This window comes from Triturus cristatus, chromosome 7 (genome assembly GCF_964204655.1).
Source record: "Triturus cristatus chromosome 7, aTriCri1.1, whole genome shotgun sequence".
NCBI classification, from domain to species: Eukaryota; Metazoa; Chordata; class Amphibia; order Caudata; family Salamandridae; genus Triturus; species Triturus cristatus.
Genome location: NC_140590.1, coordinates 168,667,135 through 168,688,578, shown reverse-complemented (window position 1 = coordinate 168,688,578; position 21,444 = coordinate 168,667,135). Strand labels below are relative to the sequence as shown.

At 46.4% G+C, this 21,444-nt stretch overlaps 1 protein-coding gene across 1 annotated transcript in view; it reads right to left on the bottom strand.

Moving 5' to 3' along the window:
* LOC146809136 (IgGFc-binding protein-like) overlaps window positions 1–21,444 on the bottom strand; it is a 453,503-nt gene that overhangs the window by 353,068 nt on the left and 78,991 nt on the right. Inside the window, exons 4-6 of the mRNA XM_085615950.1 lie at window positions 6,659–6,990; window positions 3,665–4,238; window positions 752–1,350 (exon numbers count right to left, since the gene is read on the bottom strand). Of these exons, the coding sequence (XP_085472076.1) occupies window positions 752–1,350; window positions 3,665–4,238; window positions 6,659–6,990 (1,505 nt within the window). The remainder of the gene's footprint in view (window positions 1–751; window positions 1,351–3,664; window positions 4,239–6,658; window positions 6,991–21,444) is intronic.

Sequence of the window (21,444 nt, the reverse complement as noted above, 5' to 3'; positions counted from 1 at the left end):
TTCATCACCTGTAATGTGACCTAGGCATGTCACCTTACTGATTCTTTTAAACATCTCATTGAATTTGCAGGTCAAATTTTTTAATAGCTTTCTCTTGGGTTACTGCATACATGCATACATGCATAGGATACAAGGATACATCTCAGAATATGCAGAAAGCCAGGATCACACACTGTAACTGAGGACTGTCTAAGCAATAAACATTAAAATGCTCAAAGCAGAGTAGACATTGGTGGTGCTACTGAGTCTGGACAACCAAACCTCCATATCACTTGACTCTCACCCTTGATCCCCTCCCAGATGTGCACGTTCCCCTCACAGATGTGTGCAGCACTTGAGTCACTTTTGATGCCTCTCTATACAACGTCCTCTCTGTGACCAGAAGAGAAACAACCCATATTTTTCGGCACGGGGGAATCCCATATACGCGGGCAACATTTGTTTTAATGGCCAGAATTCATTATTGCAATTATTATTATTATTATAAAATATATTTTTATTATTATTATTATTATTACTAGTAGTAAATTTTGCAAATAGTATTATTTTTATTATTAGTATTAATAGTAGGATTAGTAGTAATATTACTAATATAATTATTTACAATCATCTGTTCTAATTTGGATGAACATTGCAAGTTGAATGTCCGCTGCACATTAGCTTACAGGATAGGGCCGTAGTTCACAATATATTCAATAACTGGTTGCGGGAGAAACTGAAAAGTAACCAAAAGACAGAAGGCAGGACTTACCATCACTGTCCCAGGGAACTGTTTGCTGATTACGATGACCAGTCCATGAAGGGTAAGTTCAACAGTCCTGGTGAATGTCACATACTTGTTGCCCCGGTGCTCATGCTGTACATTCACTTGGAAGTCGACCAGATCCACAGTCTTGTTACGCAGTGCGGAAAACTGGTAAATACAGTCACCCTGGTAGTCAAACCTTTGTCCATCTAAGGTAATATAATGTGGGTGTCCGGAAGCCAAACATGTTCCATAGCCGACTGGATAGCAGCCCCGCACACCATTTACTGTTCCACACGTCTCTGAAGCCTTGCATTGAGTGGCTCTACACTCTACTTGCTTAGTGGTGGGGTTACAGGTGCAGTGTCTCTCGCACTTGTCATCTTCCCAGAAGACCTGGTTCTGGACATAGGGGAGTCCTTTGTATGTGCACCCACAGGTGCTCTTTGGGACACACTTGCCCAGGGTCAGCACGAAGCCCTCGTTGCATTCACAACTTTCCACACAATGGTCGCTGCATTTGGTAGAAGCGGTGTCATCCTCACACGTATTTGGGCATGCTGTTCCACAAAGCTTATATTGACTGTTAGGGCCACAATCCAGTGCTAGGAAAAATGAAGATCATGGACTTGAGAATATATTGAGTCGACATTTCAATATCTTAAAGCATGGTGCAACAGACACAAATATACACGTCCACACAAAATGTTTGCTTATCCTAGGGCTACCGCTACACTAGAGGTATGTCTGCTCAGGAGTCATAGGTACACTGTTGATATGAGTAACCTACACCTATGACAATACTAGGGCTATGCCTATAATGTAAGTCAGTCTACACCAGGGTCATGTCTACAGTGGGCCTATGCCTACACTAGGCCTATACCTACAATTGGGCTAAGTCTATATCGAGGATATATATAAACTGGGGCTATATCTACAACAAGGTTTGGTCAACACTGCAACTCCCACTGACTGTGAGCCAGGACTGTACAGGAGCTATGTCAGCATCAGAGCTATGTCTGCACTGGAGCTATCTAAACTGGACTCTAACCCTAAAACCAAGTTCACAAAAGGGAGTCAGATGGATTCTGGATTGCACTCTCTTTGAAGTCTGTTCACAGATCAGCAGAATTCTGGGAGCCTGGTTATCCTGACACTGGAACATTGGCTTTGAACTAGAGCTTTGAAAACCAAAGTTATTCTTTGTCTCTGCACAGGAAAGTAGTTTACATTTGAGTGGTGGGTTTTCAGTGTTCCAAACATTTATTTTGTTTGTGAATTGTATGTGCTTTTCTCCTTGAGGTGTAGCAGGTCTAGCCATTTCATGTTGTGGAGTTCACTAGCTTCAGGAGGACATTGCTTTCACATCTTGGTGCATTACCAGAATCAATTTGTGCTACAATTGAACCGAGGTATTCAACCATCAAGACTAATTCTGAAAGGGCCAAGGCGACAATACATCAATATTTTCAGATGAAGAGCTACAGAGTTGTGTTCTGCTTCGATAACTAGATTCTGTATCTAGTGTTGTCTTAACACTAATGTATAATCTTAGTTACAGCTTGGGCAGGGTCCTAGTATCCCATCAAATCGACAAATAACTTTGTCGAAAGTCCTTTCTCTTTAGTTTTCTACTGCTCCGTGTCCATTGTCAAAGTTAATGGGCCTCACGTAAGAGAATAAGAAGTTAAGGGTTAGTATTTCCCACGGGCTGTTCCAGGCACAACATTCCTAGGATGTTGGGCTAATCTTCTGGATGAATGCCTATTTACTGATTTGGGACCAAATCTTCAGCATAGCAGTCATGAGCTCTTTTAATTGTTGAATGTGGTCCTCTGGCTCCCCGTCAACACCAGAAGAACCATGACTCAAGCCCTAGTCACCAGCGGAGTGGACTGGACTATGGCAATCGTCTTTACGCAGGAAGCACCTTGCTCCCCCTGAAGAGACTGCAGATCATACAGAACTCAGCAGCCAGACTCATCCTCGACCTCCCCAAATGGACCAGCATCACCCATCACCTCAAGGAGCACCACTGGCTCCCCATCCAGACCAGAAGAGAGCCAATTCAAGATACTGATCCACACCTACAAAGCCCTACACAACCGGTGACGGGCATACATCAACCACCGCCTGAACTTCCACCAGCCCTCGATATAACTGCTGTCTGCCTCCCTAGCCCACAAACCCCTCATCCACTATAGCAACAGTGGAGGACGCTCCTTCTCCTAGCTTGTTGTGAAGTCCTGGAATGACCTCCCTTTCACCTCTGGACCTCATCCTCCCTACTGGAATTCAGAATGGGTCTAAAGACTTGGCTTTTTAAGGGAACCCACCCCCCAACACTAGGGTACTCAGCGCCTGGATACCCTTAAGGGTGATTAGCTGTGCTCTACAAGTCCTGATTGATTGATAGATTGCTGAGAGCCATACTTGTGAACAGTGAATTAAAATAGGAGCCACCCATGAGAAGCATAAATATCAAATGATAGGCAAGACATGTTATTTTTGGATATTTGCATAGGCTATTTTTTCTCCTTATTTTCACTGTATGTGAGCCGCCATTTAAAGTCATGTACCCTATTGCTCCTCATAAAGATCCTTTCTGAATCCTATCTGACCCTCCTTTGTTTACAATACGGTGACACTAATCTATCGTCTATCAGTCCCTTTGATTTGTATTTTACTTTGCTCTAGTGTTTTCAGCAGTGTTCTAAAATTGCTGTGTAAGGCACACTGTAGTCCGTTGGTGACCATCGTTGGTACGTTGAATCCTAGCTTTTGAGGCTCACACAGTTCTCTAAACACTACATATTATCAATGATATAAAAGTAGCGTAGCTAGGTTGTATGCCCCCCGTGATGGGCAAATGGAAGAGTACTAGCGATTCCTGCCACCATAGACCACAGTAACGCTTACCACATCCAGCTGCTCTCCTCCAATCGGCAATCTTCACTCCAGCACTCTGACACATGTCAGCATATACCTTCAGGCTCTGGCAGGATGCTTGCTTGTCACCTTTATTCAGGCAAACATCATATATGCAGTTGTCCAGGTAGGTTTGTGGGTTGATCTTAGCGTGGCACTCGCTGAAGGGCCCGGCTGTCGCCTTGGCTATCAAGCCACAGAAGCCCTCCGCCTCTTTTCTTTTAGCGTGGCCAGGTGGGCAGTCATTGCATTTTCCATTGCAGTCGTGCCAGCAGTGAGGGTCACCGTCTTCTACCTTCCAACTTTCTGCAAACTCCTCAAGGTTAGCAGCCTGCTTCCCTGCTGGGGTCACAAAGTCATCTTTTGGGTATTTGTTTTTGTTCCCGCACAAGCCGCAGACGCTCTCAGTGTAGCTGTCCTTGATGGACACTTGCAGGTGACTGATCCAATCGAAGCTGACCATCAAACCAAGCTCCAGTTTCACCACTGCCTTCTGCCCACACTGGTAGACATACACATTTCCGCCAGCCAGGGTAACAGGGAGGCCTGATTTGACACCATTCACCTGAGGGAGCAAAAGCAGAAGAAAGCTGAAATCACAGCTTAGTGAAGCATCCCAAAAGCAGTGACTGTAAATTATCCCAATAATAAACAGTGTCATTAAATATGAGTCATTTAACCTATGTCAATAAGAGAACAGAGCTCAATCTGAACTGCTCCTATACGTAAAGGTAAACTGTTAAACTGCACAGGTAATTAAAGTAATTTAAAGAAGAGGGCAGTGTTGCATCTGTGAGAGAGAGACATGGTCAGGTGTGTTATAAGGGTGGATGTTCTGTGACATATTACTTAGGCAGATTGCGACTAGTGAGCATTATGATCAAAACTGGGGTTGCTGCATCAATGTAGTGTGTAAAACCTAGGCCTAATGTATGCCCTGCAAGGCTTGTGAGATCCTTCACCAACTGGTCAATACCTTGGGTGTCCATGCTTTGATAAAGATTATTATGTTGAAGATCCACCAGCATGGTAAATTCTCCAAGTAACAGAGTTAATGATCACAGCTATAATGGTATGTCAAGAATCCTTTCCAAGGAGGAGCTGCTTGCTTGGGCACAATAAATCACAGATACAGTGAAGAACATTTTATAGTTCTCTAGGTATAGCAAAGTCACATACCTAAACACTGATGCGATTATCCTTATACATGGTGGGATTCCTGTGTAGATCACTGCCACTGCCCCTCCTCTGTAATGTTCCTTGGTGCTAGGTGGTAGAACTGGGCCCGTTTTTATTGGTTGCAGGAAGGATAAGCAAATTACTGAGAAAATATGCAATTTCTGGGATTTTACTCTGCACCTGCGATGAACCGCTGCGAGATTGATGATGATGAATTCCCTTTACAGAGAGTGCATAGTTGTATGAATGTGTAGGTGCCATGTCATTCTGAAGGGCAGCCCAACAGCCAATCAGAATTATTACATCTAGGGTTTCCTTCACACTGCAGCACTTCTCGTCAACAGATTGAAAAAATACAACTGTTTCACACCAACCCATTGCACACCTTTGATATTCACTCCTACAGGCCCACAAGATCTTTAAAAACCTCCATCATCACCCATAAAGCACCAGGAAATGGTGACCCAGAAGTAACTCAAGGAGCAATGCCATTGCAAGGTTTGAAATCAAGAGGTGAAAGAAAAACATGTAACCCATTTCCCTCTTAACTACCTGTCATTCTGAGAGGTGCTTTCTGTTAGCAATTATTTCTAAGGATTCATGAGCACATGTAAGTATGTATTATTTGTATATATGAGAAATCAGGACCACAGAACAGGTAGTATTAATGGTGCCCGGACTTGTATGCTGGCGACTTTACCACAGCCGGGGAACCTGGGGGACTTACCCTTATAGTGGGGTGAATAACCGGGCAACATTACTACGACTACTAAGGATTTTGTGAAAACTCTACTTGACAGACAACGCCCTGATGAAGTTCCTTATGCAAATGGAACGAAACGCTTTTGCTGATTGCTGATTTTAATTCAATTGTAAATAAAGAAGGATGAGGGACTAAATTTGCTATTCCGACTTCATTTCTGGTGCACCTTCCACTCAAAAGTATTTTGCTCTTTCTGGATTCCAGTGGCACTAAACTTCTGCAAGTGCCGGAAGTGGGTGCACAGGACAATAATTTGAACAAACAGGAATTGAGGTGCTGAACCTGTGGTCAGCCGGTGGGAGCATTGTTTCTAAATGCTATTAGAGCAGTCCAACCACTAGGGGAAGAATGATCTAAATTAAACAGAAAGGGAGAAACAAAAAGACAAACATTGGAACATTAGGCAACAAGGTCTATATCACTCAGTATTCACCTTTGCAACTATATTGTCCTCAGAAGAGCTCTCACCATTTTAATGTTCCAATATGTCATAGTGACTGGAGCACAATCCTGCTTGCCTCATTTTTTAATCACACTAGCAGCTAAGGTGGTGTTTATGGATTCACCCGTTTTTGTGTTCCAGGGCAAGGTTTCCGTGATACAGCCTGTAGTGCAATGCATACTGGTCATATTTATAAATTTACATACTTTTACATGTTTACATAGATTGATAATGCGCTATAGTAAGCTGGGTGCATTTTAACATTTTCTGTAAGCTGCATGATGTGGTCATAGTAAAGAATGCAGCAGGGTCTGGTAATTTGACGTAGCTCGCATTGGTCAGCGCCATACCTAAAGAACTGTAGATGTGGGTTGGTATTGTTCTGTTGTGCTCAAGGTTAGTTCTAGTTTGCCTGGTGTGCTGCAGGGATTTGCATGGGGGCTTGAATCGAAGACACACACACAGTGCGCTTCTCCCTCCAGCAGTGTGTGGTTTGTGGTTATGGTCCAGAGTCCAGCATGCAACCAGGCTTTGAAGCAGCGGTGGTTAGTAAGAATAGTCCCATAGAGAAGCAGAGGATAGTGTTTGCTCCAATACTCACCCATACTCGGCCACGTTCCATTGCATTGATGGAGATGTTTTGACCATAGGCCTGGACTTTTACAAAGGTGACATATGCGACCTTTGTGTTGCCTCTGTTCTGATTCTTGGCCTCCACATTGAAGGAAGGAAGCTGGCCACTGATCTCACATGATTTCAGAATTGTGTATGTGCAGGTGCCCTGCATGTCAAACCTGCGTCCGTCAAGGGTAGTGTAGTGTGGATCACCGGTGGCCAGGCAAGTCGAGACAGAGTCGTCGATGCAGCGAGGCGTCCCATCCACCATTTTGCAGACGTGGTCCTTCTCGCAACGAATGTTCTTGCATGTGGCTTCTAGGAAAATTTATGAAAATGACAAACATTAGAGAACGTAACAGACCAAAATTCAGGATGCAATTTCAGAAGCAGTTTTGCCCTGTCGGCAGTCATCTGCTGGAGGTCTCACCGTCCCGACAGTCCATCTCAGACTTTGACACGTAATATCTGGTTTTGTTGCGAAAGCAGCAAGAAGCCAATTTCCGCCAAAAAACTCTAAACAAGACCTTTACTTAAGAGTGCTTATCAACATTTCTGTGTTATAAACTTCTACATTCTATCCAGAAGTAAGAAGTGAAAGTCCACATGACCTAACCTCCAAAGCATCTTTTCCTCAAAGTGAGTGACCTGGTTTAATTCATTCCACTAACTGATACATTTGAAGGCATCTCAATCTGTTTATGACATAATCACCATGGCGGCAGGATTGGAGCTGTCACTGCTGTGTGACTATGTCTTAGCAGGATCACCAGACGAAATAGTGTAGTATGCTTTTCACATATTGCAGCGAAAGGCTGGAATTTGTTCAGACTTGGGTATCTAACTGGGATGTTGGCAGGGGAGGTCAAATTTTTTATATTTGAGAATTGTTACTACTTTAGGCCGAATAAACTCTAAATCCAGCACATACATTTTTTTAGACAGAATAACAAATGGATGCATTATAAATAACAGCTATGAAGAAATATTGCGTGATATTACAGTTGAAATGTATAGTTCATTATGGAATAATTCCATCATTGTAACCTCCAGACTCAATACAATTTGATATTACTGGATATAAAATTAAGAGCCCATCATGCATTTCAAAAATCACAGACTTAAGGGCTGTAGTAGGCATGCCCATATCTAGTGAGCTCACATACCCCTTAACCGACTTTTGATATAAAAAATTAACGTTTACCAGACATAATAGTCATTGACAGTTCTGATTTAGAACCACCTTTCATCCCTCACGAACATAACCACATTTTGGAATGGTTATGCCTCTTAACATGCGCATGTTCGTAGATGACAAATATGATAAAACCTGATCATCTTCTCATAAACATAAAATATGTACACGTCTCCCAAAGTTCTGGTACAAATTAACCAACACAAGTCTGAAGTCAACGAATATATTTAACAAAACAGCATTATATTTTGTCTTAAAACCATAGGTGCTGTTCTTTAATTGAAAAGGGTCGCATAAAATAAAAAAAAAGATGTGCAAAAAAGTGACCAGACTATGCTAAAAGAAGTGCATGAACATAAAACAAAGAATGCTGCGGCCCATTAAACCAAAGAGTACTTGAGGTAAGTGCCAACACAGGGATGTCTAACATAGGTTCAGGTGGAACTGATCTGTGAAGCATTTTTAGGCTATTCACAGATTTTAAAGGAACCTATTTCCTTACAGTGGGTTTTTTGAAAATCTGACATGCAGCCATCTGCTCACAGTACAAACATTGAGAGAAGCTGAATTCTACCTATAGTTATGTTCTTTTTTTAATCTACGGGTCCTCCATTAAGGCGGATGAGCGTTGCTCAACTGATTGAAAAAACATTTGTAATTTTTTTTATGGAGTTTTATATAGCGCGCGAACTTGACCCGAAGGTATCAGAGCGCTTTACGTAGCACCAGTTGTGTTACATGAGGACACGTTTATTTGTGTTAGGCACGGGGAGAAACAATCACAGGATCTTCAGCGTCATTGCCGAGACTGGTACCCTGTTCCCCTGATTCGAGGGCGACCGCCCTAGCCGGTAGGCCAACTCCTCTCCCCGATGACCCCCTTGCCCCAGAGAGGAAAAATGAAATGGTAATAAAGTTAATGTAATACATTTTTATTTTTCAATGACCCTGTCTCGAGCGGAGCATCAGGATGGAGACGGGGCAGCTGCTGACTGGCAGCAGCATAAACAAGCATTGGCATAGCCAATAGGTCTCACCTTTGTGACCTTATAAGTGTTTAGCTATGCAACAGTTGCATAACTAAATACTTATAAGGTCCCAAAAGCGAGACCTATTGGCTATGCCAAGCGGCCATGAAAGTGATCGCGATCAAACATCAAAGCGGCAGCGAAAGTGAAAGTAATTGCGGTAAAAGCGGCGCGCGTACCCGCGCACATGCACTGTTGCTCTAGGCTGGACTGGTAGCACTTTTTGGAGCCCTCTCAATAAGTCTCGCCAGACCAGCGCATGCGCTAGGTCAAGAAAGACCTAAAAAGTTATGGGCAGGGCACTTTAAACCTCTCTTGCGACAGTGCAAAGACCTCCAGTGCTCTTTGGAGCTCTGAGAGAGCTTGCTCGACAGTTTTGGATTACCAAATAGGCAAAGTAGACACCTACCTATTAGTTCCACTCCTTTTTGGAGCCCCATAGCATTGTTTCCAAGATAGAAAAAAATGAATCAACTCAAAGAAACGAAAACTTTACATTAAAGACTATAGAGAAAATACTGAATTAATGTAGCAACTTGAAGTATGTAAAATAGAGACATCAGATTCACATGACAGTTTGTCTCTTAAAAGCTCATCTTCTGGCAGCTGTCAGTTTGGTAAAAAATATCTGGTGCATTGGATATTAGGAGATAATTAGCGAGGGGGCCCCTGAAATTTCGACTGCCTAGGGGCCTCCAGAGTGTTTAATCTGGCGCTGCTGCTCCATTCAATACTGGCACCGATATCATACTGATTAACAGCATGAGAGCAGCACCAGGATTGGTTAGAGGATTTGCCAGGGCCCGTGCTGGAGAGGTGAAGCACACCGGTCTGGAGCGCAGACTTATTTTAACCCCTTCCCCGCTCATGACGGAACCGCTCCGTCATGAGCCACGGTTGCCGTGTGCTCATGACGGAGCGGTTCCGTCATGCCACGACCGTTGGCGGCCGCTCCGCCCACGCGGCGCTGTTTCCCCGCCTGTGCGGGGGGACAACGCAACTGGGCGGAGTCATGACAGAACCGCTCCATCATGAGCACAGCTCAACCGTGGCTCATGACGGAGTGGCTCCGTCATGAGCACAGCGCCACCGCGCTGCCCCCCGCACCCCCCAGCGCTGCGGCGGAATTCCCGCCGCAGCGAAAGGGTTAAATGTATTTAATGAATGTGTACCAAATCGCCAACATGCATTACATTACTGTTTTAAAGTTACAATAATGTAATGCATGTCTGCAATTTTGTTGATGTAATGTTGCGTCACATGCATTGACACCCACCTCCTTTTTTGCCCACCCATCACTTCCTCTAGGTGGCAGCTGCAACTGGTTGGTACAGGTAAACCTGTGACTGGGGTCTGTCTGGTAAGTGCCTTCTTCCCATGTAAGTTTATCTAACATGCAACACAAAGGCTGATGATGGTTGGGGTGATTCTTCTGTGTAGGAGATGGATTTTGCCTTATGGTGTTTACAATGTTTTTGAATGACGCAGTGCTTAGTTTGAGAGCTTAAGATGTAGAAGCAAAAGAGTTGGCATGACATTTGTAGACAAGACATAGAATTTTTGTAATTGTTGAAAAATACAGCTACTTTTGTGGACACCTACATACTGCACATCTATTGAAAATAACCCTACTTTTCTACTCTCCCTCTTCTTTAACACATTGTAGCCCTGTCACTTGGCAAGCAAGATATGACACTATAGTGCGTTGTTTGATATCAGTAGATTTATTTCTGTTAATGAATTATATAGGGATTCGCTGGATTGAGATGTTTCACTCTTCTCTCCTCCTTCTCTTCTTCATCCTCTGCTGAATGTTTGGCCATCGATAGAAGGATAAAACACAGGTAAGTTCTACTCCCGTTCATTGGTTTCTTTAACCTCACGTTTTAGGGTTAGTGAATTGTGGTCCTATCCCAGACCCAGCTTCTGGATTCTTCCAGTGTGTGGTTGATTAGCCGTGCACTACTCTCTCAGCACCCTTAAATTGACCAGTAGCTTGCTGGATTTTTCCCAAAAGTGATAAAAACCTACATCTAAACAACAAGGGTTTTAATATAAACTGGGCTATTAGGGCAATACATTGTGCCCGGGAGAATACTCCTTAGTCTTGGAGTTCCGTTCTCTCAGCCTGCTAAACAAGCCGGTAAACTGGTGACTGATGGTGCTCCAGCTGTTAGTGCAGCCCCCAACCCATCCCACCCACGGATTTATGGTTCCACTCGTAGACCCCTTCATTTCTCCAGGCAAAACCAAATCCGGTTCCATACCTGGGATAGACACTCTCCTCCATGTGTTTTGGTTTAGAGTGGAGTGGATGTATATGGTTTGGAGTGGAATTTTGGGGGTTTAATTGGAATTGTTAGTTGTGGATTTGTGTTCGGTGGAATTGTGTGGTGTGAAGTGTATTTGTGTAGTGGAATTTTGTGGCATGATGAATAGACAGGGGTGAGTGCTGCACAGAATAGATAGAACGGAAGATAGAGAGAGATAGGTAGTTTGTGCACAAAGTGGTTTATAAACTCCAGACAGAGGAACAGAAAGAGTGTGTGAGAAAGTGAGAAAGAAGGGGAGAGCGTATGACAGACAAAAGAGGGTGCACCTGTGTATGCAGAAGATACCTGTAGGAGAAGAGCATGGGCTTGATGTATAGACAGTTTGAAAAGGCTTGGCATATGGGCTGAAGCGAGTACTGGGGAGCCCTTATGTCAAAACGAGCATTGTGGTGTACCTGTTAATCCGGACGGCTTCAAGAGCACTCACGGAGGCGGGCGTCAAAGGCTGTCACTTGCGACCAGGCATAATGCCGCCAAGAGTTTCCAAGCCCCAACGGGGTTGGGGCGACATCGGAGCGACTGGTGATGGAGCGGGGGCGGCCACAAGCCAGTGACGCGAGGGTCTCCCAGAGGATGGAAGATGGGAGACGCTACTCTCGCAGCGGCAGGGAGCGTGGAAGCGGCGTCCTCGAAACCGAAAGCAGGGGATCAGCATCCGAGTCTGGAGGAGGACGCTGGTACAACCAAACCTCGGGTAATTCCGGGAATGTTCTCAGGATGCGGAAAGACCCAGGAGAGAGGTGAACAGCGCGTTGGCGCGGGAGCTGGGGGAGGCGCTGTGGATAATTTCACCGACGGTGTCATCAACACTTTGGAGGCTGCAAGTACAGGATTGGTATCCTCTTTGCCTATAAATGTAGACTGTGGGGTTAGCAGCCAGGCAACTACACAGGGGGAAGGTAAAGACACGGAGGCAAATGGCTCAGTGAGTGGACAAGGGGGACAGGAGCTGTCTATGGATGGAATAGCTGCCAATTTTAAATCGGCTGTGTCACTGCAGGTACCAGCAGGAACCCCCGATGGCGGTGATACATTTTACTCCCTTAATGAGGACTCTGTTCAAGGGTTCTGGCTGGTTCAATAGGGTAAAATATATGCAGTGGTATGGAGATTATATGTTTGGTTGGTGAACTTCCTGGAAGGTAACTGACAATACTTGAATGGCACGGGGCAAAATTAGAATAGCGTCAGTAAACATATGTGGCTTGAATTGTCCTTATAAAAAGTGCAGGATTAGTGAGGATATACAGTATTTGAATACAGATATAATATGCTTACAGGAGACGCACATCGAAGCGGGGAGGCAGAAGGTGTCAGAATTAGAGGGCTACCAGCTAATCTCTTCCACATCCCAAGGTACACAGACTAGGGGGGTGGCTATTATGGCTCATGGGAAAAGCATCAGCTTCTCACGGTCTAAGGCGGATCATATGGGTAGATGGGCCATCACTTTATGGTCCTTTTTATGGGTTCCTTTTCTTTTACGCTCTGCTCGGTCTATGGTTCTGTTCTTGATGATCCGGCTTTGTGGAATTGGTTAAATATGGAATTGGTGGGGTGGCCATTGCCAATGATTGTTTGTGGGGATTTTAATATAAATTTGGGAGCCAATACAATGAAGCTGGGGTCAGGCTTATACAGAGGACGTAAACCTAAGGTTTTTAAATCATTGTTGGAACTCTGTCAGACGCATGGGCTTATAGATGCTTGGACCTCGCAGGGATATCAAGATGATGGCTTTACTTTTTTTCAGCCCCACATCAATCACATGCCAGGTTAGATTATATTTTTGTCTCCCAGAGTTTCTCGATTAGCTGCCAGATTTTTAAGCAGCAGGGAAATATACAGCGTGGAGGTCCAAAATGTACGAATGTAGTGAGAGAGTGGGACATTTACTTGCAGTACGTACTAGACAGAGGGTGACTCAGGGAGCTATTTTAGCAATTAATGATCCTCAAAGGGGGGAAGTTATGGAGGTCCCAGACATACGAGCTGCCTTCCAACGTTTTTACCAACTGTTATATTCCGATGATACAGTGGGAAGCGAAGAAGAGATATGGGATTATCTTGCAGAGATGCCTGAGCACGGGTTAACTGGCGAGGAGAGAGAAGTATTAGAAACCACCATTACAGCGATCGAGGTGACAGGGGTTATTAGTCTTTTGGCTAACGGGAAAGCGGCGGGCTCTGATCTAATTCTTGGGGAGTTTTATAAAAAACTGGCTCCTTGTCTATTGGGATTACTGGTCGAAGTTTTTCTTCAAGCCCAGTCAGGCCAGAGGGAGCCCGCTTCTTGGGGGTCGGCTAATATGGTGGTTTTCCCCGAGAAAGGGAAACCAGTCAAGGAACTGGGCTCTTATAGAACCATAACGCTAATTAACAGCGACAGCAAGATCTACTCCAAGATCTTGGCAAACCGGCTAGCAGGAGTGGTTAAAAAGTTAGTCAGCCCGGTCCAACATGGGTTTGTTCCGGGGAGGAGTACAATTGACCACATCCAGAGGGTGATTGCTCTCTTCGATGCGGCCGAGATTACGGGGAACCCTATAGGGCTGATCCTGCTAGATGCAGAGAAAGCCTTTGATAGGGACTCCTGGCCGTTTTTATGGGCGACACTTGAGAGAAGAGGGTTGGGCGTGGGCTTTATTAGGGCCATTTCGGTAATGTACAACAATCCGGTGGCCAGAATTGCCATCATGGGGGAATTGTCAGGCCCAGTGTCAATAAGCAGAGGGACGCGCCAGGCGTGCCCATGCTCCCCCCTACTATTTGCTTTATACATCGACACCCTGGTCAGGACGATTATGGATAACAATCAGATTCTAGCAGTACATAGTGGTGGGGGGAGCACTAAGATCTTGGCGTATGCCGACGATTTAGCCTTTATGTCACCAAACCCACTGGGAGCACTAGCCGAAATCGAAAGAGAAGCAGAGATCTTTGGGCAAATCTCAGGGTATCGTCTTAACTCTAATAAAACTCTTGTTTTACTTGGTAAAGGATGCCATGCTAGCGACCCTCGGGTTGTTCAGAAGGCAACTTATCTGGGGGGCGAGATAATGGCGGAAGTACCTAAGATCGCGGAAACCAACCTGGACCCATTGATGCCAAAATTCAAAACAGATTTCCAGCGTTTAGATATTCTCAAATTAAGCCTTGTGGGGAGGTGCAATGTTATTAAAATGCGTTTTTTACCAAAAATATGATACTTCTTTAGGGCAATTCCGCTGGCTATTAATGCTAAATGGTTTAAATTGATAAACCAGTTGGTCTCCAAATTTCTCTGTGCTAATTGCCGCCCTAGGAGAGCACTCAAATTTTTGATGCTACCCAGGTAGAGAGGTGGATGGGCGGATCCGAACTTTCAGCTATATCATTGGGCGGCCATATTATCCAAAATAGGTAGTTTGATCGGGGCTGAACCAGATCAGATGCAAGGGGCGGGTCCCGTTTCAATTTATGAGTTATTGTTGGGATCGGAGGCCAGGGGCTGTCTCTTATGCTATACCGATTTTAAGTACTATTAAAGGGTGAAATATAAGACATTAATGTGTGCCTTCAAAACCTGGGTTGCTGTTCGCAAAAGGTTCGGCATGGGCATAATACATGCATATACCCCTTTGATTGGTAATAAAGCATTCCCCAGCTTTTTTGATGATGGGTTTATGAAGATTTGGAATGATAAAGAGGTGAGAAAGGTGGGGGACATCATTGATGGAACCGGGGTAAGGTCATTTGATACAATCAAAGAAACTTTTGGGGCTGATAATAGGCATTTCTTTAAGTACTTTCAGATCAGAGATTTCCTAGGGAAGAAAGCCGGAGGTAGGAGGGGATTCGATCGAGTGTTGCTGGTTGAGGGATTACTTAAGGAGCCAGGCACGCTAGGCGGGATTTACAAAAAACGAATAGAGTCCATGGCGGACGACTTACCCAAACATGTGCGACGGTGGCAGGAGCGGCTTCTGTTTGAAGCGGGGGAAGTAGAAGATTCTCTAAATCTATCCCAAATTGCTACAAATCTTCGACTTCAATGTTTCAAGACGTGGTTTAATCTCTATATAATTCCCGAGAAGATTGCTAAATGGGGAGGAGGTGCGAGAGCGTCATGCTCACACTGCCGCTATCCTGCGGCTGACATTGTGCACGTTTGCTTCCTGTCCTGAGCTGTTCCTGATTAAAAGGGAAGTTGGTGCTATTCTTGAATCCTACTTGGGACAGCAAGTAGAGATGACCCCCCAATTGATAGTATTGGGGGTGAGCAGGTCTCACTTACCTGTCCGGATTCAAACTTTTTTATATGTCGCTATGATAGTGTTTCCACTTTGTTTGGCCACTCATTGGCTGGATCCTATACCCCCTATGTGCCAACAATGGTTGGGGAGACTCTTAGCCGTTTATAGGCTAGAAACTGCAGTATATGCTAGAAAGGGGCATGGATCAAGAGTCAAGGGGATGGGCACGTGGGCTCCTTTGAAAAGATGGCTGGAAAATAACTAAGCAGCGGGTCGGAGAAATTAAGCCTATATGTTTGGCTGCTGGGGCCTTTAAGAACAGCTTGTCCTTTACCCATGTCAGAGGTGGAAGACTTCACTGCAACATTACTTCTCTTTTTCTGTTTCGACTTTTCTTGTTATTTTTTTGTTTATCTCTGTTTTTTGTTTTTTTTCATAAGGACCACCCAGGGTGGGGTGAGTGGGATGGTCTTTGGGTGGGGGGTGGGTGGGAATATATTGGATATACTGATATGTCGTTAAATGCTGTATACTTTCGGATATCAAAATCAATAAAGAATTGTTTTTTTAAAAAAAGGAAAAAAACTGTGCTTGAAGACCTAAAGTGAACAAATATAATAGAGGCGTGAGAGAAAGTATGAGAGAGAGTGAGACGGAGGAGTGGGAGTGGCACCTGGAGGAGCTGAGAGGTGGACCAGTGCACAGCGCAAGGAGGTACAGGAATGTAGCATGTGTGAGAAGGCACTATAGATAAGAGACCGGGAGGTGGGGCGAGGGATTAGAGGGGTAGTGAAGATGAGAGGGGGTAGTGTGAGTGTGATGGAGAGATGAGAGGGGCAGTGGGTGTGTGGGGGAGAGATGACAGGGTTGGTTGAACTGCAATGTAGAGATGAGTTGTACTGGAATTTTTTCCTGTGGGATAGTGTGGTGTGATGCGTAGTTGTATAGTGGAAATATGTGGCATGGTGTGCTGTGGAATTATGTGGACAGTAATTAAATGGAATTAACTAAAGTAGAATTATGTAGAGTGATATTGTGTGTTATGGAGTTCATTATGTGGCATGGTATCGGTGTTGTGTCGAGGCATGTTGTGGAGTTGAATTGTGTGGTGTGCTGTTAAAGTTTGTGGCATGCTGGTGTGTATTGGAGGTATGTGGTGCGCTGTGGTATTGTGGTGTGAAGATGAAATATGTAGCTTTGTGTGGAATTATGTGGTGTGCATTGGAAATGTGTGGGGTTACATTGTGTGGCATGAAACTGGTGTTGAGTGAAATTATGTTTAGCAGAATTATGTCTCATAGTGTGTAGTGCATTTATGTGGTTTGCTGATATGTGGCATAGAGTGCATTTATGTGGGGAATTTTTATGGTGTATTGAGTAGAGTGTAAATATGTGGAGTGTAATTATGTGGTGCTGAGTGGTATTATGTAGTGTGTAATTATGTTCTGTGGTGCATAATTGTGTGGCATTGAATTGTGTGATGGTGTTTGGAATTATTTGGGATGGTTTGGAGGGGTATTATGTGGCATGGCGGGGAGTAGTATTATAAATGGGGAATTCTGTGGCATGTTGCAAAGTTGCATTTATTTTGTGGAGTGTAATTATGTGTTTTTGAATTTAGTGGAAATATGTGGAGTGTAAATATGGGGCATGAAATGTAGTTTGGAATTTAAGTGTAGTGGAATTATCTGAAGTTTTGAATTGTGTTGTGTGGAGTGTAATTATATTGTTTGGATTAGAGAGTAATTATGCAGCATAGTGGTATTATGTGAAGTGGAACTTTGTGGCATATTGCGGAGTTGAATTTTGTGGTGTTTATTTTATTGTTTTTTTAATTATAGAGTGGAATGATGTGGAGCGGAAGTGTGTGTAGTTTAATTGTGTGGCATATTATGAGATGTTAAAATGAATGAATGCAGCATAGATTTGTTTGACACCTTCAGTAAGTTCTGATGATCTACCCAACTGTGCTTTGCATTTTGGACCTTGTAAGTGTTTATTCATGCAGCACATTCTCCTGGGTGCTGTGCTAGGGGGTGCTTGGACAACAGGAGGCTCATCAGGTAGACAGGGGTTGAAAGTGTTCTTGGGGATGTATGGGGGTCTTACCTGCACCTCTCCCACTCCAGTGAGGATGTGATTAGTGCGCTGATTCTGTGGCCGCCTCTTTCCTGGACCCATGAGACCTCGAGCACCGAGAGGTGGCACTCAGGTGGTGCTGTGCTGGTGCTGAGTGCTGCTGAGCTGATGCTAAGTGATGATGAGGTGGTGCTGAGTCATGCTGAGGTGGTCGTGCTGCACTGGTTCTCAGGTGGTGCTGTGCTAATGCTGAGGTAGTGCTGAGTTGCTGCTGAGGTGGGTCTGTGCTGGTGCTGAGGTGGGGCTGCACTGGTATTGAGGTGGGGCAGTGCTGGTGATGGTGTATTGATGCAGAGGTACTGCTGTGCTGATGCAAGGTTGCTGAACTGATGCTGAGTTGGGGCTGCACTGGTGGTGGTGTACAGATGAGGAGGTGGTGCTATGCTGATGCTGAGATGGTACTGTGCTGATGCAAAGGTGGTGTTGCGCTGATGTTGAAGTGGTGCTGTGCTGAAGCTGAGGTGGTGCTGAGTTGGTGCTGCAGTGGTGCTGAGTGACACTAAGGTGGCGCTGTGCTTGTGAAGGGGTGGTACTCAGGTGGTACTGAGTGATACTGAGATGGTGCTGAGTGATGCTGAGATGGTGTTGAGTGATGCTGAGGTGGCACTGAGTGATGCTGTGGTGGTGCTGTGCTGATGCTGAGGTGGTGTTGCTGCATTGATGCTGTGTTGGTGCTCAGGTGGTGCTGTACTGGGGCTAAGGTGGTGCTGAGGGATAATGAGGTGGTACGGTGTGATGCTGAGGTGGTACTGTGTGATGCTATGGAGGTGCTGATTGATGCTGAGGTGGCAGTGCTGTGCTGGTGCTCAGGTGTTACTGAGTTGGCTCTGTGCTGAGGTGATGCAGCGCTGATGCTTAGGTGATGCTGCACTGATGCTGAAGTGGTGCTACGGTGGTGCTGAGTTGCTGCTGAGCTTGTGCCTAGGTGGGGCTGCGTTGGTGGTGAGGTGGGGCTGCCTTGGTGGTGGTGCAAGATGCCGAGGTTGTGCTGTGCTGATGCTGAGATGATGCAGTGCTGATGTTGAGGCGGTGCTGCACTGGTGCTGAGGTGGTGCTATGCTGGTGCTGAGGTGGTACTGTGCTGCTTCTGAGGTGGTTCTGCACTGCAGTGGTGCACCATTGGAGTTGCTGCTGAAGTGGGGCTGCACTTATTCTGAGGTTGGGGTGTGCTGGTGGTAGTGCACTGATGAGGAGGTGATGCTGTGCTGATGCTGAGATGGTGCTGTGCTGATGCTGAGGTGGTGCTGTAGTGGTGCTCAGGTGGAGCTGTTCAGATACTGAGGTGGTGCTGCTCTGATGCTGAGGTGGTTTTGCCCTGATACTGAGGTAGTGCTGCACTGATGCTGTGCTGCTGATGGCCTGCTGCTGCACTGGTGCTGCGGTACATAAAAGAAAGTAGGTTGATGGGCAGGTTTTGGGAGGGGGACCCTGATGTGCTGTCAGAGACAGGGCAGTGATTCTAGGAGCTACAAATATGGAGGTAATCAGCTACAGAACGGTTGGCTTTAATTTTCTTTTGTGCTATGAAAAGCACCTGCCCACCCAAGGGCGCAGCACCACATGTGTACACAGCCATGATGCATGGTTCTCATGCAATTTACTGCACTGCTTGCATTTTATAATCAATGCCATTTCTTTTCTGAAATGGCATTGATGTCGTGTTTAGTTAGATCAAGCCTTCTGATAAGCTGTCGTGATCTGTCTCTTGCCTCCTGATAGGCATTTTCAAAAGAGTCATGGGCATATTGCCTGCTGGGAAATGTATTTTCCTTTGTGCAGCGAAGTCTAAAACTTTACTTGTCCTCCAATGGACTCCAAGGCAAGGAGAGTAACAATCCTCGGTGTTGTGGCCTCACGGTGGTGTTTCAGGGCTTAGGGCAGTGCAGTGGTGCTCGGGCAATGTAGGGGGTTGTGCGGGGGGTGCTGTTTCAGGGTTTATGGCAGTGCAGTGGTGTTCGGGCAGTGTAGGGTGTCGTGCAGGGGTTGGTGTTTCAGGGTTTAGGGCAGTGCAGTGTTGCTCAGGCAGTGTAGGGGGTCATGCAGGGGTGGTGTTTCAGGATTTAAGGCAGTGCAGTGGTGTTCGGGCACTGTAGGAGGTCGTGCAGGGGGTGGTGTTTCAGGGTTTAGGGCAGTGCAGTGGTGTTCAGGCAGTGTAGGGCGGTTGTTCAGGGGGGTGTTTTAGGGTTTAGGGCAGTGCAGTGGTGTTCGGGCAGTGTAGGGGGTCGTGCCAGGGGTGGTGTTTCAGGGTTTAGGGCAGCACAGTGGTGTTCGGGCAGTGTAGGGGGTCGTGCTGGGGGTGGTGTTTCAGGGTTTAGGGCAGAGCAGTGGTGTTCGGGTGTAGGGGTCATGCTGGGGCTGGTGTTTCAGGATTTAGGGCAGGCAGTGCTGTTAGGGTAGTGTGGGGGGTCGTGTTGGGGTAGAGTTTCAGGGTTTAGGGCGGTGCAGTGGTGTTCGGGCAGTGTAGGGGGTCGTGCTGGGGCTGGTGTTTCAGGGCTTAGAGCAGTACAGTGGTGTTCGGGCAGTGTAGGGGGTCGTGCTGGGGCTGGTGTTTCTGGGCTTAGGGCAGTGCAGTGGTGTTTGGGCAGCGTAGGGGGTCTTGCTGGGGTGGTGTTTCAGGGTTTAGGGCAGCGCAGTGGTGTTCGGACAGTGTAGGGGGTCATGGTGGGGGTGGTGTTTCAGGGTTTAGGGTAGAGCAGTGGTGTTCGGGCAGTGTAGGGGGTCATGCTGGGGGTGGTGTTTCAGGGTTTAGGGCAGAGCAGTGGTGTTCGGGCAGTGTAGGGGGTCATGCTGGGGCTGGTGTTTCAGGATTTAGGGCAGAGCAGGGGTGTTCGGGTAGTGTAGGGGGTCGTGATGGGGCTGGTGTTTCAGTGCTTAGGGCAGCGCAGTGGTGTTCGGGCAGTGTAGGGGGTCGTGCTGGGGGAGGTGTTTCAGAGTTTAGGGCAGGGCAGTGGTGTTCGGGCAGTGTAGGGATCGTGCTGGGGCTGATGTTTCAGGCTTTAGGGCAGAGATGTGGTGTTGGGGTAGTGTGGGGGGACGTGTTGTGGGTGGAGTGTCAGGGTTTAGGGCAGTGCAGTGGTTATCAGGCAGTGTAGGGGGTCGTGCTGGGGCTGGTGTTTCAGGGCTTAGGGCAGTGCATTGGTGTTCGGGCAGTGTAGGGGGTCATGCTGGGGCTGGTGTTTTAGGGTTTAGGGCAGAGTAGTGGTGTTCAGGCAGTGTAGGGGGTCGTGCTGGGGGTGGTGTTTCAGGGTTTAGGGCAGAGCAGTGGTGTTCGGGTGTAGAGGTCATGCTGGGGCTGGTGTTTCAGGATTTAGGGCAGAGCAGTGCTGTTAGGGTAGTGTGGGGGTCGTGTTGGGGGTGGAGTTTCAGGGTTTAGGGCAGTGCAGTGGTGTTTGGGCAGTGTAGGGGGTCATGCTGGGGCTGGTGTTTCAGAGCTTAGGGCAGTGCAGTGGTGTTCGGGCAGTGTAGGGGGTCGTGCTGGGGCTGGTGTTTCTGGGCTTAGGGCAGTGCAGTGGTGTTTGGGCAGTGTAGGGGGTTGTGCTGGGGTGGTGTTTCAGGGTTTAGGGCAGCGCAGTGGTGTTCGGGCAGTGTATGGGGTCGTGCTGGGGGTGGTGTTTCAGGGTTTAGGGCAGAGCAGTGGTGTTCGGGTGTAGGGGTCATGCTGGGGCTGGTGTTTCAGGATTTAGGGCAGAGCAGTGCTGTTAGGGTAGTGTGGGGGGTCGTGTTGGGGTGGAGTTTCAGGGTTTAGGGCAGTGCAGTGGTGTTCAGGCAGTGTAGGGGGTCGTGCTGGGGCTCGTGTTTCAGAGCTTAGGGCAGTGCAGTGGTGTTTGGGGAGTGTAGGGGGT